Below are 15,514 nucleotides of genomic sequence, written 5' to 3'. Positions count from 1 at the left end.
TCTAGTCGTTCTGTTTTTTTATTGTGTCACAACTCGCGAGTGGGTCATATGATTGGGCATTTCGTGTGCCTGGTAGGCGCGTTTGGGCCGACGTCTTTTTTGCAGACGGGTTGGGTCAGTCCGATTGGTTTGTATGTGGGTAAAATGTTGTGGGCACGGTGGTGTGCAGGCTGCAGCCTAGTGGACAAAGCGTGTGCCGGGTCGGTGCCAATTGGTCTGTCCACCAAAGCTTCGAAATGGAAGACGGTTGCTGCCTACCGTGGACGACAAGACGACGCCACACGATATTTGGCGTTGGTATTTGTCCAACTCGAACTATACATATATTTCGTGATTTATTCTTTTTCTAATCTTCTCAACAAATTGTATTTATCTCTACTAATATTAGCATGGTAATTTCTTTTGTCTGTCACTCTCTTCATGTTCCGCCCATCTCTCCAAAACTGAGTTCAAATATCCTCCCTACCTTTCTCCCCCCCCCCTACAACATGGATTGTGCCATCCAAACTACTGCTAGTTGAATATTAGAGCACACTCATGATAAATGAATGATGCATCAATAGTTATGGATGATATGCATCAACATTTTGCATGCTTATAAGCTAGATCTCCACCGATGACTACTATATATACTCCTACTACCAATATGACAGGATGCCATACACAAAAATTATTTCAAAAAAATAGAGTTACTTATCGTGCTTCTCTTACAACGGGCTATGGATGTAAGAAGGCAAAGAAATCTAAAACATTAGAGGAAACCAAAATACTGTGCCAAGCCACCTAACATGGTAAGGCAGTCCCACAAAATCCATCCTTACAAACTATCTTCGCATATAGCAACAACTAACACCTTAAACACCCTAGCTTGCAAAGCCTCTCTACCGGTTTCAGTGACATTGAGACAGAAGATTAGCTTTTGGCTTGATGCTAAGGCCATGGAACATGAGAACATGACTGCAACGTTGTTTGGGGTGGTGAGTGGGAAATGAAAACAAACTATAACGTCGCTTGGGGTGATGAGTCAGTTCTGCACCTCGAAACCCCGAAACCGCGTAGCAAGACGAGAGTGTCCAGACACTCGGCGGCCATATCCATTCTCAAGCGACGAAACGATAGGAAATCCAACGACAACCGAAGCACAACGAGACTTGCGGATATGGCATCCCACATGGGTGGAGCCGAGCGGTGGCTGCGGCTTCCACCATGTATGGAGTTTGGCTCGGGTCAGAGGGCGGTGACTGCGGCAGTGATGGGTGGACTATCACTACCGGTTTGTGGCTTTACCTATAATTATTGGTTGAAACCACAAACAGGTAGTGAGAGGTCCACCTATCACCGTTGAGCCATAGTTTAAGCCTCTAGTGATAGTTTTTTTACAAAATATATATTCATTACCTTTTTATGTGATATCGGGTCAAGATAAACTTTGTATTAAAATTGTATAGTTTAAAGAGATCTAAAACTTTATAATTAATAACTTTTTACTTTGTGATTGTTTACAAGTTCAAATATCTAATATAAATTCTCAAATCCAAATCAAGATGATTAGCAATGTTGAATAGAGACAAAGTCAACATCAAAACTATAGTACTCAATGAAATCTATAACTTTACAATTAACAATGTTTTCATTTAAGATCATTTAAAGTATCAAGTATATAATATAATATTCAAAATTATGCAGTAGATAGAATAGTGCCAGCTATATATTCACATGTGTTGTGTAGCATAGCTAGTATTTGTGCTTGAGGGAACATGAATGTTAGGGGATCTTGAGTTCCATCTTTTTTTGTTTTCTGGTCTTTTTTTCAAAAGATTTTCACAATTACACCCCCTGGTAATTTGATTTCAGAATCTGGACTTAGGTCTTGGCACCATTGTCACTAGCACCAAGCTAACACTGCTTGGCGCTAGTGGCAATGGCGCCAAACCCACAAACGACGTGCACAACTACGCATCCTTAGCGCCATTGGTGGTGGCGCCAAGCTTGGCGCTAGTGACGATGATGCCAAGCCTGGGTCCAAATTCTAAAATCAAACTATCAGAGGTGTAATTGTGAGAATCTTTCAAAAAAAAGGGCTAGAAAACGAAAAAGTTGGTCTTGAGTTGGACATATTGAGAAACACATAATTTCTTATTTTCTGTCACTTGTCAGGTGCCGGAGCCAAATCCAACTTGATGAGGGATCTGTGGTAGTGATTTTTTTATCATTTATCAGTGTCAGTTCTAGCTCCACTGTCACTGCTGGAGCCAAATCCAACTTGATGTAAGTGATGAGTGATCTGTGATAGTGATGATATGGATTTATACTTGGACGCCCACACTCATTTTCTAACAAGGCGTCTAGGAGAGGATAGGTTAGGGTGATTACAGGTCCAAGGTCCCATAAAAGGTGTTAGTAAAAAAAGTAGCAACATGTCTTGATGATTTAGAGGTCTTGTCGATGTGATATTGAGGTGAGATTAGATCCCCGAATAGTAAGGGTTTGATGGCCTAACACTTCAAGATAGGTATTGCCCATAGTGTATCCATGTTCCACACAAGTTGTAGAATCACATCTTTTCGAAGCAAAACATATTTAAAATAGGGAGTAGTTTGAATAAATTGGATATTTCGCTGAATTATTATGAAAAGAAAAGGACATTGCACTTGGAATCCTGGCCCTTCTTCAAAATTGACGCAGGAAAGCTTGAAGATTCGGACGTGCGAGGCTTGCAGAGTTTTCTTCTTAATGAAATACACATGAAGTCGTGTTATAGAAAAAAAATCGAATATGCTCCAAGCGAGGAGGATCTCTGGAGATATGGGGGCTGGCAGGAGGAGGTAGAGATCCGGCAAGCGGGCAGTGTGGAGCTCCTGCGCCGTGGACTTGCCCGCCGCCAGTGGATCAAGGCTATAGGGGAGGAGGCGGCCGAGCCAAGGGAGGTGTTGTGGAGGGAGGCAGCAATAGGGATGGTGCGGCACCGCATAGGAGGGAGAAGGGGCTGATCGAGTGCATGGGAGGGGCAAGCAGGGAACACGACTCTGCGTTTTCCAAATCGCGCTGAACTCCCATTTCGTGCACCGTTGCGTTTTCCAACGCCAACGCATGTTCGTGTTCACCCCACCGTCGCGACCCGTTCAAAGGCGGAAACAAACATACATGCCCTGCCAGTCTCAATGGAGTTTCATGAAAGTTTCATGCACATTAAATATGCTGATGTGGCGCTGTAGTAATGAAGAGAGAGATGATAAGAGTTTCATGAAAGTAGAGAGAGTTTCATCCGCATAAAACTTCAATGCAATGTTTATAAAATATGGATGTGTTGAAAACTGGGTCACGAAACTTTCATTGAAAATGATCTTAGTTTATGTGAGTTTCACTTCCACCACACAATATAGAGAGGGAAAACATGTGACAGCTGCGCTGTGATGCGCGTCACTTTTGCTTCTGTTATCATTCTCACCCGGTTGCTGCGGCATGCGGATAAGCTAGCGCTGCGGAGAAATCTAGCTGCATGCCCATTATCAAATCAAATTGAAGTTTCCTTGTCCATGGCTGTTGCACTATATATTATGTTGTTTGTAACGAGGCTCAGCGAAACGACGACAAGAGAGAACAACCCAACAGCTAGGCTGTGTCAAATAGGTCAACAGACCATCCCCACTGAGCACCACATACACTCTCCCTCTAAACTCTGATCAGAAGCGCCAATAATAATGCAAGGTCTCCATCGAAATCATTGTTCAGAATCTGTTTTGTTAATTCCTTTCCTTGAGGACCATCCAAGCAAACAATACATATATATTGGAGGCGGCTGGCTAATTCTTTTCTGTTCCTTGCTCGATCTTTGGAACTATGCTGGAAATTAAGCTGGCTACGCCGTCACGCTTCATTCGTCGTTCCCGCGCTCGGCGCTCGTCGCTTTCCAACCCCATCCTTCCCGTCCGTGACCGTGATTATTTGCCGTGTGCTTGTTTCGTTCGTTCCTGCTCCTCTCACTCCTCGCACCTTGCGCCGCCGCAGCCCGCAGCAGCCATGGACGACGGTGACGTCGGCGAGGAGGACGCCAACAAGCAGCGCCTCGAGCGGGCCACCATGAACCTGGAGCGCGGCGTCGTCGCCGGCGAGAAGGGCGACGGCAGTGGCGGGAATGCGAGCCGGAAGCCGCCGATAGGCATCGTCCGGCTCTTCTTGGCCTGCATGGTCTCCGGCGGCATCCAATACGGCTGGGCGCTGCAGCTCTCCCTCCTCTCGCCCTACTCTCAGGTATTACTGTACAGTTCATGTCCATGTCGTCTTTTGTTCATACATGCATGGTTTTAGTAGTTTTCTCTGATATTTTCATGGTCTGATCATCGACGACGACCTTCTGGTGATGTGCTCGCCCAGACTCTTGGGATCTCACACAGCTACGTGTCTCTGACATGGATCTGCGGGCCTATCGCCGGATTTGTGGTACGTTCAGTCATCTTCCGGCCTAGCTCCTCCTTCTCCGAGGCCGGTTGGGGATTAACGTGTGGGAATTGATTTCTCGTTGGCAGGTGCAACCCATCGTGGGCTACTACAGCGACCGGTGCACCTCGAAGATAGGCCGGAGAAGGCCCTTCATCCTCGCTGGATGCATCGTCATCTGCCTCTCTGTAAGCACACATCATCGCATCACACTTTTCCGTGGCGATCCTACTATACATAGTGGCAAATGATCGACGATCGATGCTGGTGCTCGATCCGGCAATGCAAGGTGCTGATGATCGGGTTCTCGGCGGACATCGGGCGGCGCCTCGGCGACACCAAGGAGCAGTGCAGCACGTTCACCGGCTCCCGCTGGTACGCCGCCGCCGTCTACATTGTTGGCTTCTGGTTCCTCGACTTTGCCAACAACACCGTCCAGGGTCCGGCTCGCGCCATGATGGCCGACCTAGCTGGTGAGCACTGACCAAGCGGCTGTTTAATAATTTCTCTGGTGGTTTCTTCTGTATTTGAATTTGAATTCCAATTCGAATTCGAATTCGGTCAAAGATCGCACACATAATGTTTTGTGTGTTTAATTACTGCATGCTGCTGCAGCTGGACAGCACGGCCCCAACGTTGGCCAGGCCATTTTCTCCCTGTGGTTGGCTCTCGGCGGCGTGCTCGGATACTTGGCCGGCGCCAACGCGAGATGGCACGAGTACGAAGCTGGCCTCTGAATGATTTGATCATCTCCTCAAAGCCTTTCATGCATTCTTTTTTGTTTCGCTTTGCTTTCCTCAATCATCCACCACTGATGTGTTGTTGACTGACGCTGCTGCTGGTTGATCCATACTACTGTTCAGGTGGCTCCCTTGGCTCAAAACCGCGGCGTGCTGCGATGCCTGCGCGAACCTCAAGGGCGCCTTCTTGACTGCGTTGGTGAGCTACGAGCAGCAGGGCACCATTAATAATGTTGTTGCTTCGTCTCTCGCTGCACTGTGATTTTGATCGAGATCACCTTGTGGCTTTCCTTTGGTTTGTTGTTGATCAGATCCTCATTATAATCACCATGTCGGTCACCTTGTGGCTCGCCGGCGAGCAGCAACTCGACAAGGACAACGTCGTCGACGCCTCCGGCGGCGCGTGCTCCTTGTTCGTCCATCTCTTCAAGAGCCTCAAGAACCTTCCCCCTGCCATGCTCGGCGTGCTCGCCGTCACGGCCGTCACCTGGGTACGTACGCGCGCCGCGCCCAACACCATCGTCATTGACACCATCCGATTGACTGACTGTCTTTCTTGATCGCGCGCAGCTGTCGTGGTTCCCGTTCATCCAGTACAACACCGACTGGATGGGGCGGGAGATCTTCCACGGCGAGCCGCAGGGCGCGGGCGGCAAGGCGGACCTGTACAACGCCGGCGTCCGCGAGGGCGCCGTGGGCCTCCTCTTCTGCTCCGTCGCGCTGGGCGTCACCTCCTTCCTCCTCCCCAAGCTGTGCCGGAAGCTCACGTCCCGGGTCGTCTGGTCCATCAGCAACCTCATGGTGTTCGCCCTCTTGACGGCCATGGTCGTCCTCGGCATGGTCTCCATGAAGGGCTACAAGCCCTCGCTCGCCGCCTCCCTCTCCGCCGGCCCCGACCACACGTTCAAGAGCGCCGCACTCGCTATCTTCGCCCTCATCGGCATACCTCAAGCTGTGCTGTTCACTGTACCTTGCGCCGTGGCGTGTGAGATTGCCACTGAGGAGGGCGGTGGCCAAGGTCTCACCCTTGGCGTCCTCAACATTGCCGTCGTCCTTCCACAGCTGTTGATCGCGCTCAGCGCAGGCCCCATCGACGGCGCCTTCGGCAAAGGAAACGCCCCGGCCTTGGGCATCGGCGCCGTCTTCGCCCTCATCAGCGCGGTCCTGGCGCTCGTCCTTCTCCCAAAGACGAGAGGCGTGTCCAACGCCAGCGCCACCGTCATGGCGAGCGGCCACTGTTGAGTGATCTCCAGGCCTGTCGTCGCAGCAGCGGCTGCCCAGGCGAGAGTGGATGATCGGAAATCCAGGAATCTGCTACTTGGTCATTTTGTAGTGGCCGCACCCCGATTGAACAAACATACAGTAGTGTATCATGTCATGATAGAAAATGAATCTGTCGATATGGTAGTTGGCCGGCGTGTGAAGCAGCGGCGTGACGGCCCCCGCGGCGAATTCCACTCCTCTCATGCCGTCCAGGATCTGAAAACAAGGCACAACAGCACAAAGAAGGCCGGCGGCCGGCGACGACGACGAGCGGACTGCGGACAGACAAATAACATAAATTAAATGAACAAAATGTGCAGACATCTCAGCCTCTTCTGCCTTACAGAGAGAGCATCTGCGTGCCTGCAGTAACGAACTAGTATTCTGTATACTCTCTGTATGTACAGTTAATTTCCACACTCGGCTGTTGCTAGGGAGTATAATTTTGTGAACTACAGGCTCTAGTTAAACTTGGAATTAATCTCCATGTATAGCCCTGCCCAGTTTTAACTATATTTGAATTGATCATAGTAGCAATCAACTCTGCTTCTTGCCATGACGTAGTTTTTTTTCTTGAGTCTGAACTGAAATCAGGACAAACAACAAAAAGAATACTCTTACAAATTAGTATATTGCTCGTATTAAGTCTTTGCGTGATCATAGAACAATATGTACTTACTAGTACATGAGTAAGTCTTACAAATACTCTGTAACTCAATGTGAAAAATGGTGGTAATGAATAGTACGGCACACATCAAAATTTTAGTAATGAACTGAAAACTCCAAGCAAGCACTGGCTGTTGCGCTCCAAGAACTTCGATCAGGCAGCTTTGGCGAGCTGGCCGAGCTCCCTGTCGACGGCGACCTTGAGGAAACTGCCTTCCTCGACGACCATCTGCACGGGGAGGAAGCCCAGCCCGTTGGCAACAGCGAGCATCACCTCCTTCATCTCTGCCCGGAACTCCTGCCTGTCAACCTTGCCGCTGCCGTCCCTGTCAAACCGCGCGAACAGGCTGCGGTACAGCCCTGCGAGCTCCTCCGGCGCCGCCACGGCCTCATCCACGCCGAAGTGCTTCTCCAACACGCGCAGGCTCATGAGCTCGTCGGCCATCTCGGCGTAGGTGAGCAGACCATCGTGGTCGGCGTCCAGCGCGGCGAACCGGCCGTCCACCGAGGAGTTGAAGGCGCCTTCGTCCTCCACGAAGCTCCGGACAGTGCTCCCGTCGAGGATCTCCACGCTCATCTTTTTGGAATCTTAATTTGTGTCTCTTCTTGGAACGTGTGTTCGTGCGAGGAGGTTGGTTTGGCCTGGTGATGAGGAGATGCGAAGGTGAAGGCCGGGCGGGCTATCTTTATAGGGTCGCGAAAAGTCGTTTTTCTTGACGAGTTTGGGTTGGGCCGACGGTTTCCCTCGAGAATTCGCGTTGGGTTGGGCCGACGGGTTTTGACATGGGTAAGATCGATGCTGTGGGCGCGCGTTGCCTTTTGCTTGGGAGCGACGCGAAGTTTCCATGTCTTTTAGCCCGTGAGAAGTCGTGTGTCTCATCGGTCATCGCCACTAGCTAGAACATGCATTTCTATTTTAGCTCTAAAAATAGAACATGCATTTTGAATGTGCGCGGCATATGCTAGCTCGGAGTCGGTGCCGACAAACCTTTCTTGCTTTCTTTAACCTCTGGCTCTGAATGCATGACTACAGGTATACTTAGGCCTTGTTTAGTTCTAAAAAATTTTGCAAAATCGACACTGTAGCACTTTTGTTTGTATTTGACAAAAAATGTCCAATCATAGACTAACTAGGCTCAAAAGATTCGTCTCGTCAATTTCGACCAAACTGTGCAATTAGTTTTTATTTTCATCTATATTTAATACTCCATGTATGCGTCTAAAGATTCGATGTGACGGAGAATCTAAAAAATTTTGCAAAATTTTTTGGGAACTAAACAAGGCCTTATACAACGGCGGTCACATTTTTGAAGATCACGTACAGACCGCGTATACTTATACATGTAGATGTGCAACACATACACTCTACTTTATATAAGTATATACTCCCACTATCCTAAATTGTAAGTTATTTTAGTTTTTCTAAATTTATAACTTATTATACACTTAAATATGCGTTATGATAAATAAAAAAATATCAAAAAAAGCTAAAACAATTTATAATTTAAAATGGAAGTATGAAGATTGAGCCTTGGTAAAGTCGCCATAGACACACCGCAATCACATACTTTGACGAATACATCACTTGCCACTAAAAAAACAACACTTACCCCTCCAAAGACAAACAAGAATATAAATTTGGGTACATACAAGGGCAGACCTAGGGCTCGCACGATCTGGGCCCTTACGCAGGCTCCTCTCCGGTTAATCTCTTAGGCTCTAATACATGACAATAGATATTGAAGAAAACTTGATGTTTAAACTCTTGGCAATAGATTGAACCCATGTTAGCTTAACATTAATTATTCTGGTTTGTATGTGAAGTTAATTATCATAGTCCACCTTCAATAAATAGGAGTATGTAACATGGCTAATTTTCATTAAACACTAGTATGTCCTGAAAATCCTAAAAAGTGTATTGTAATGATTTTTGGACACATTACCCTAACTTGATCAACATATCTTTCCTTTAATTAGAGGATTTCTTGTGGTGAAACATGCTCACTTAGGTTAGTCCTTGACATTATACGGGTGCTCATGTTTTTCTAGATTTATTTGATTTAGCGGCGCTGTTATTCTAGTAGTAGACAACGTGTCTATCGACAACTAATGTCCATGATGACTTTGTCAATCTCAAGATTTATTAGTCTAATTTCAGAGGTGCTCATAAAAATAGGGTGTACATGCATGTGTTCACATGGATGACTATGCATTTTTCAAGTTTTTCTGGCCATGAGCTCTGATACCCTTTGTTAGAGTGCGCAGCGGAATTTGGCCCAACTCATTATACCACGAGCTGTCAGCCCCTCGGGCCTAGGTCCATCGAAGCCCACAACATATAAAGCCTTAGGCCTAACTCAATCCAAAAGACTAGCCTGGTAGGTGAGGGTTGCTCCCGTCTTATATGTTGTGCTCCCCGCCTCCTCCACCATCAATTACCGATGTGGGACTAAACCTAACACGTTGCTTATTTGCTTCACGACATGAGATTGTAGATTGAGGAACGGGTTGGGGAAACTGACCTGAGCAGAGTAGAGGAGGTTGAGGCAGGCAAGTAAAGTTGAGCAAGCAGCCCACGCCTAGAGGCACAACCCAAAGCACGGTGGTTTGGCCCGACCTGAGCACAGCATGGCCCGAACCCCAACTGTGCCCATGCCGCCCCAAAGCACATAGCAGGTCGTGCATGGGCTAACCTATCGGCCTGCTAGGCGGTACGACCTGGCCCACTTTTAACGACAGGCACGGTGGTTGCCTGGTACTAGGGAATTTATGAAACTTGAAGTATCAAATTCTATGACTTGTGAAACTTGTGACTTGTGGCTTGTGAAATATGATCTGTAGAGTATATTGTGTTATATGAATTATGAAGTATCAAGGTTTGTGACTTGAATGTGATTTACTTGTGCTTTGTTGAATTCTGTATTAAATCTGGCGTTTTTCATATATCGGGTTATGGGTCGACTCGATGGACTATTGGGCCTCGTGCTCTTCGGGACAGCACGGCCTAAAAACTGGCACACGTGTCATGCTTAGGCTGTCGAGCAGGTACGATGGCCTGTGGAGGCACGCCCCGATGGCACGACAGGCCAAACGGGCTCGTGCCCTATCGGGCCGTGCCTAGCACGGGCCTGTGCCATGCCGTGCCGGCCCAGCCCGTTGCTCAACTTTAGAGGCAAGCTGGCCGGAGGAAGAGTGAGCAATGGAGGGCGGCCGGCGTGGCGGAAATGAAAATCAGGAGAAGTGTAATATAAAATTGCTGTTTTCAAAGCGTGCGTTGGGATGGTATCTGGTGGTCCACCACATGACTTATCGTTACTAGTGGTTATAGTTTTCCAAATAGGTCAGGCCTGCTAGGCCGACATGGGCACAACCCTAGAAAGCACGACCTAGACACGACTCGGCTCGGCTCCCACCGTGTCCGTGCTTGGCATGACCCGGCCTTAGTGCTTTGCCTGGGCCGTACAATGGCCCATGGACTGGCCTAGGCATGACATAGATAATTAGCCAGACATGACATTGGCTCAGCCTTTTTGTCTTCCAACCGTTGATCCCCACCAGTGATTTGAATCTGACCGTTGATTTCTTACCGTTGTGGGCACGAGTATATAAGTCGGCTCCACTGTTGTGCCAAAGCATCCAGTGAACCTTAAATCATTTCCTCCCTCGTCCCATCCCCTGTCGCCGCATCCTCCTCTCGAGTCTCGGTGACTCCGAAGGCAATTGCGACTCGCCGACTCTTATCTCCTCCCTTGCCGTCGTCGTCCTCTCTTCTTCCCGTCCTCCGGTGGACTCTTGAGCCACCTGCTGCTGGCACTGGCACACAGCATGACCTCGTCTTGATCGCTTAGCCGTCGATGTAACCTTGTGCTCTTCTTGTCGTCTACCTCATCATCTCTCATCATTGTCGTCGACCTCGTCAAACGTCGTCAGCTCTAGTGCTGTGGAAATGTGGGTAAGAGCTACCCTCAAGATCTCTCTTCTCCCTATTTGTATGTATCCTTGGCTAATCCATGAGTTTCCTCTCTGTTTGCTTATATCGCACTTGATTCGCTACCATTGAGGAAATAGAGGGTTGGATCCAAGCTTTGTCGATGGCGCCGATGATTCTGGTGCTCCGGCCACCAAGGTACAGTAAACCCTAACCCTAACCCTAACCCTAAACCCTAAGTATCTCCTCTTTCTTTGAAGCCGTTGAGGAACCAGATGCCAGCGAGTGACGATGTCCCCTCCCTTTGAGGAGACGGTTGAGGTCACCGGCAATGATGAGAGGAGGTTGTGTGGGCTTGCCGGAGATGATGACAATGAGGACATGCGCGAGGACATGGAGTTGTTCGACCGTAGATCAAATGATCCCATCAACATCGTGACTTCAAGAAGCTATCCAGAAAAGGTCCCAAAGGTAAGAAGATCAGGTATGGCGCTATCTGCCTCCATTGCAAGAAGCAGTACTCTGCTCAATCTAGTGGTGGCATTGGTCACCTCATCCGTCATAGGAACAAATGCGCTAAGAGGTGTGAGAAAACTTGCATGTCTCAGTCTCAGATCTCTTTTAATTCGGATGGTAGTATGCATAATTGGGAGTACTGTCCTATGCGTGCTCATACTTAACTTTGACGATTGCTTGGTAGGCTAGATGTGTCTATCAGTATGGGTGAAGTTGATGCATTTGAGGAATACATTAGAAATGCTCATAATCCTAAGTTTGTTGTTGTCTCTAGACAAATCGCCACGATAGACATGGTGAAAATGTTCACTGGTCACAAGGCTAAGCTTGTTGAGACTCTTAGTTCTTCTATTAATTGTGTGTGTGTGTGTCTTACATCTGATATTTGGTCTGATAATGCTAAAGAGGACTAGCTTAGTGTTGTTGCTCATTACATAAATTCTAATTGGCAACTAGAAGAGAAGAGGGTGCTCGGTCTTGTGCTTATCAATTGTTCCCACAATGAACAAAACAGTAGACTTGTCGTTACTAGCGGAGTAGCAGTGTTTCATTTAATAATAATAATAATAATAATAATAATAATAATAATAATAATAATAATAATAATAATAATAATAATAATAATAATAATAATAATAATAATAATAATAATAATAATAATAATAATAATAATAATAATAATAATAATTAGATGTGGGTAATATATGGAAGAAATGAACGGCAAACAAGCTCCGGTTTTGTACCTTGAACTACGGAATCAGGTACTCGATCCTCCCAAACTGTCAAAGTATTTGAAAAGTGATAATAACACAAATAAATTACTAATTTATCTGTATCGTGAGCTCTGCGTAGTTGTCAACACAAATTTCCAATACATATTTTATGATTGTGCACAACCTGGGTCCCACATAAATATGAACATGACATGTAGGTCCCACATCTTGGTAAATTTTTTAAACAAAATATAGCCAATATTGGTCTTGATTTGTATATATAATTGTAAGGAGCATAGAAATTCAATCAGACTATAAATTAAATATATGCTTTAACATATATTGTGATTTGAAGGATCCTAGTAAAAAAGGTCACATTTACAACCTGGTACCAATCCGACGCCAGCCAGCTTTTTGCATGGCTACATGCACAGCCATGAGCTTCCACCCTCGAATTCCAGCAAACGCGCGCGCCAGACACGCAGACTTGAGACGGTTTCGTCAAAAACCGACGGGTTTAATCTGTTTTCATCGGTTCGATTATATATACGATTTTTTAAGTAAACCGAACCGATTTAGACTCTGGTTCGGTCTTTTAATGGTTCCGGTCTGATCTTAATAACTAGGCTTTCAAAGATGGTCTTCTATTTTGTTAAGATAGCAAAAAAAAGAAGGTTTAATCTCTCAAAATTCACAAGTTCTTAAATTCAAAAACATGAAACTACTATTTTTTTTTCTAAAAATGCTATCTATCTTTTTTAACCTTTTTAAAGTTATTTTATCTTATTATTTATGTTCCTATTATTTTATTGCCCATATTTGTGCTGACTATTTATTTAAAGAAAATAAAATTCAAATGAATCCTAGTAGAGTATCAATAGATAGGTAACATTTTTAGAAAAATTGATAGTAGTTTCATATTTTTCTAATTTGAAACTAGTTGAGAATTTTAGAGACAAACCAATTTTTTTATTATTTTATAAAAAATAAAACCACATTTCAAACCAACCAAAATACCAGGTTTGCCCAGTTTCAGTAGTTGTTCAATTCTCGGTTTTTTAGTTTTGGATTGAAAATCGAATGATAGTGTAATTTGAAGGTTGAAAAATAGACGTTACCATTTGTACATTGACTGAATTGGGCATAATGCAGAAAACAGCTTCAGTTCGAAAATATCATCTGGGAAATATGCCATCGCAGAATGTAATATGGATTGGGCAGTACAGTGTAGACATTTTTTTTACTGTCACACTGACGTGGGAGTATGATTACTGGGTGATACTAAACTCTGCCTATCAGAGTATCAGTAGGAGTAGTATTCAGTAATGTCGTCCGTCCGTTCCATTGATCATTAGTCAAAGCACGATGGGGAACTTCAATCGCAAAAAGCAAATGATTTTCTGCCCATCCATGGTAATCGGCAATTGTCTTCCCAAGCCGCCAGTGTCTGGAGTCATCATTCTCAGGCATCTTACCGAGTATGCTACTCATTGTTGACTTATTGACTGAAAAAATTGTTAGGTTTTCCATGACTGCTACGGTGCCTTTCTCATGACAATTTTTTCTTGTCACCACTACTGTGAGGATTGAGACATCTGTAGACCCAATCTTGTTGTAATTGTAACAGCTTTCCGAGTATATATCTCTTTTCCTTTCAGATTTCAAAGGAATCCAAGTACATTATTTTTTCACTTGCTCACATCACGGAATCCAAGTACCTTTTCATTATAGTAGAATTTTTTTCAACAGAATAGCATGCCCTTTGCCTTTTTCTCTGCCTTTTTTTTTCTTTTTTAATCATGAGCTCTATCTTTTTTCCGAAGGAACAGGAGGATCAAATCATCCCCTACTTGCATTAAATAAAAAAAGTGCAGTTACAAACAAGCAGAAAGAAAAAAAGGAGGGGAGAGGAAGACCCGGAGTTTAAGCTTAAAAAAAGGAGAACAAAAAATAGAAAGATTACCTAAATTGGAATACCTAAATTTCTGTTTAGATGGCCATCTATTTTTCTAGTACTCAAATTTTGCTTCCGATTCCAGTAGGACTACCTAAAACAGGCTAGCAAAACCCATTCTCCCAAAGAATGACAGGCGGGTTCCATGTGTCATCCTCTCTTCTATCTTCTTCTCCGTAAATGAAGTTGTCATAAGCGGAGGAGAGTAGGGGAAGGGCCGGTGGTGGTGTGGTCACAGTCGTGGATGCCGATGGAGGCGTGGCCACCATCATGGAGGCCAGTGGAGGCGTGAGCCAGCCACGGGGAACTTCGGCAAGAGAGGATGAAACTTTGGGGGAAGGGCCATCGTGCCGGTGGAAGGGATATCATGGAGGACCGCACCGCACCTGAGATGGTTCACTGGGAATCTTTGTAGGGAAACTGCCATCGCGGAAGGCCACGCCGGTCAGGGCTGCACCGTCCATGCCGAAGATGGCCATGCTGGCTGCACCATCAGCGCCGAAAATGGTTGTGCTAGTTGCGCCTGAGATGGATGTGTTGGTCGTCGGGGGAGGTCGCGACATCGGGGATAGTCCGACGACGGAGAAGGTGGGGAAGAAGGTACGCGTCGAGGGTTTCCGAGCGCTAGGGGAGTAAAAAGACGAAGGAAAAAAATAGATAGCGATATTTATTGGCCCAACATGTGTAGATAGTGGATGGAGAAATTTTTTGGGCCAATAAAAGTAGATAGCCTGATAAGTAACATGTTAGAGACATTTTTTTTGTCTTCACTATCTAAATAAAAATAAATATATGTAGTCTATTTAGGTAGCCTAATACTCTTACAAAAGGCTTTCCTATCTATGAACCGAAGGTAGAAAGTATAGACTCTGAGCTCTTTTTTGACCCTATTATAAGAACAAGGACAATTCCTTGATAAAATTTAACTTGTACTTTGAGTCATTTGGTTGAATACATTTGAAAATGAAACGATTCCTTCCAAGCCCAAATGCACCAGTATAAAAGAATGAAGAAGTCCACGAAGAATTGGATGTTGAACTGGGCTTTGAACAATTCCAAAGCTTGAAATCTTTAGCAAACTTGTGGGAAGTGAAAACTGGTAATGCTATAGTAGCTTCTAGCAAAGGAGCACTGCATGTAGAGGTACTCCAGAATTTCTTCAGTGCAAATTGTGCATATTCACAATCAAAGTTGTCCATGTACATATTTTCTTCGGTGTGCTCTACCTTTTCATTGGATTAGAAAAAGGTACCAAGGTCACATACTTGGCCCTTCAACCCGACCCTTTCCGATTATG

The 15,514-nt window shown here is 45.6% G+C and overlaps 2 protein-coding genes across 3 annotated transcripts; one reads left to right on the top strand and one right to left on the bottom strand.

The window, feature by feature from the left end:
• Positions 3,680-6,584, top strand: LOC8065845 (sucrose transport protein SUT5). Of its 2 annotated transcripts, XM_021464626.1 has the most exons (9): positions 3,680-3,927; positions 4,009-4,251; positions 4,375-4,440; positions 4,527-4,625; positions 4,727-4,910; positions 5,053-5,155; positions 5,301-5,376; positions 5,489-5,668; positions 5,748-6,419. In XM_021464626.1, exons 1-9 carry the CDS (start codon positions 3,841-3,843, stop codon positions 6,417-6,419), a joined length of 1,710 nt encoding a protein of 569 aa, XP_021320301.1. In that variant the 5' UTR covers positions 3,680-3,840. The 2 variants fall into 2 exon arrangements, with proteins under 2 accessions (XP_021320301.1, XP_002445925.2); XM_002445880.2 differs by having other exon boundaries at positions 3,680-4,251; positions 5,748-6,584.
• On the bottom strand, positions 7,053-7,760 carry LOC8055199. The gene has a single exon (XM_002444745.2). It carries the CDS (start codon positions 7,681-7,683, stop codon positions 7,261-7,263), a length of 423 nt encoding a protein of 140 aa, XP_002444790.1. The 5' UTR covers positions 7,684-7,760; the 3' UTR covers positions 7,053-7,260.

Source organism: Sorghum bicolor, chromosome 7 (assembly GCF_000003195.3).
Source record: "Sorghum bicolor cultivar BTx623 chromosome 7, Sorghum_bicolor_NCBIv3, whole genome shotgun sequence".
Lineage (NCBI taxonomy): Eukaryota > Viridiplantae > Streptophyta > Magnoliopsida > Poales > Poaceae > Sorghum > Sorghum bicolor.
Note: the sequence above shows the minus strand (reverse complement) of the source record. Positions and strands in the feature narration are given on the sequence as shown.

What these genes read in the sequence shown, in the direction of transcription:
- LOC8065845 (XM_002445880.2), top strand. Translation starts at nt 3,841, where the DNA reads ATGCTGGAAATTAAGCTGGCTACGCCGTCACGCTTCATTCGTCGTTCC. An exon ending in GGCCTATCGCCGGATTTGTG is followed by an intron (nt 4,441 to 4,526) that starts GTACGTTCAGTC and finishes TCTCGTTGGCAG; the next exon opens with GTGCAACCCATCGTGGGCTA. An exon ending in CATGATGGCCGACCTAGCTG is followed by an intron (nt 4,911 to 5,052) that starts GTGAGCACTGAC and finishes ATGCTGCTGCAG; the next exon opens with CTGGACAGCACGGCCCCAAC.
- LOC8055199 (XM_002444745.2), bottom strand. Translation starts at nt 7,683, where the DNA reads ATGAGCGTGGAGATCCTCGACGGGAGCACTGTCCGGAGCTTCGTGGAG.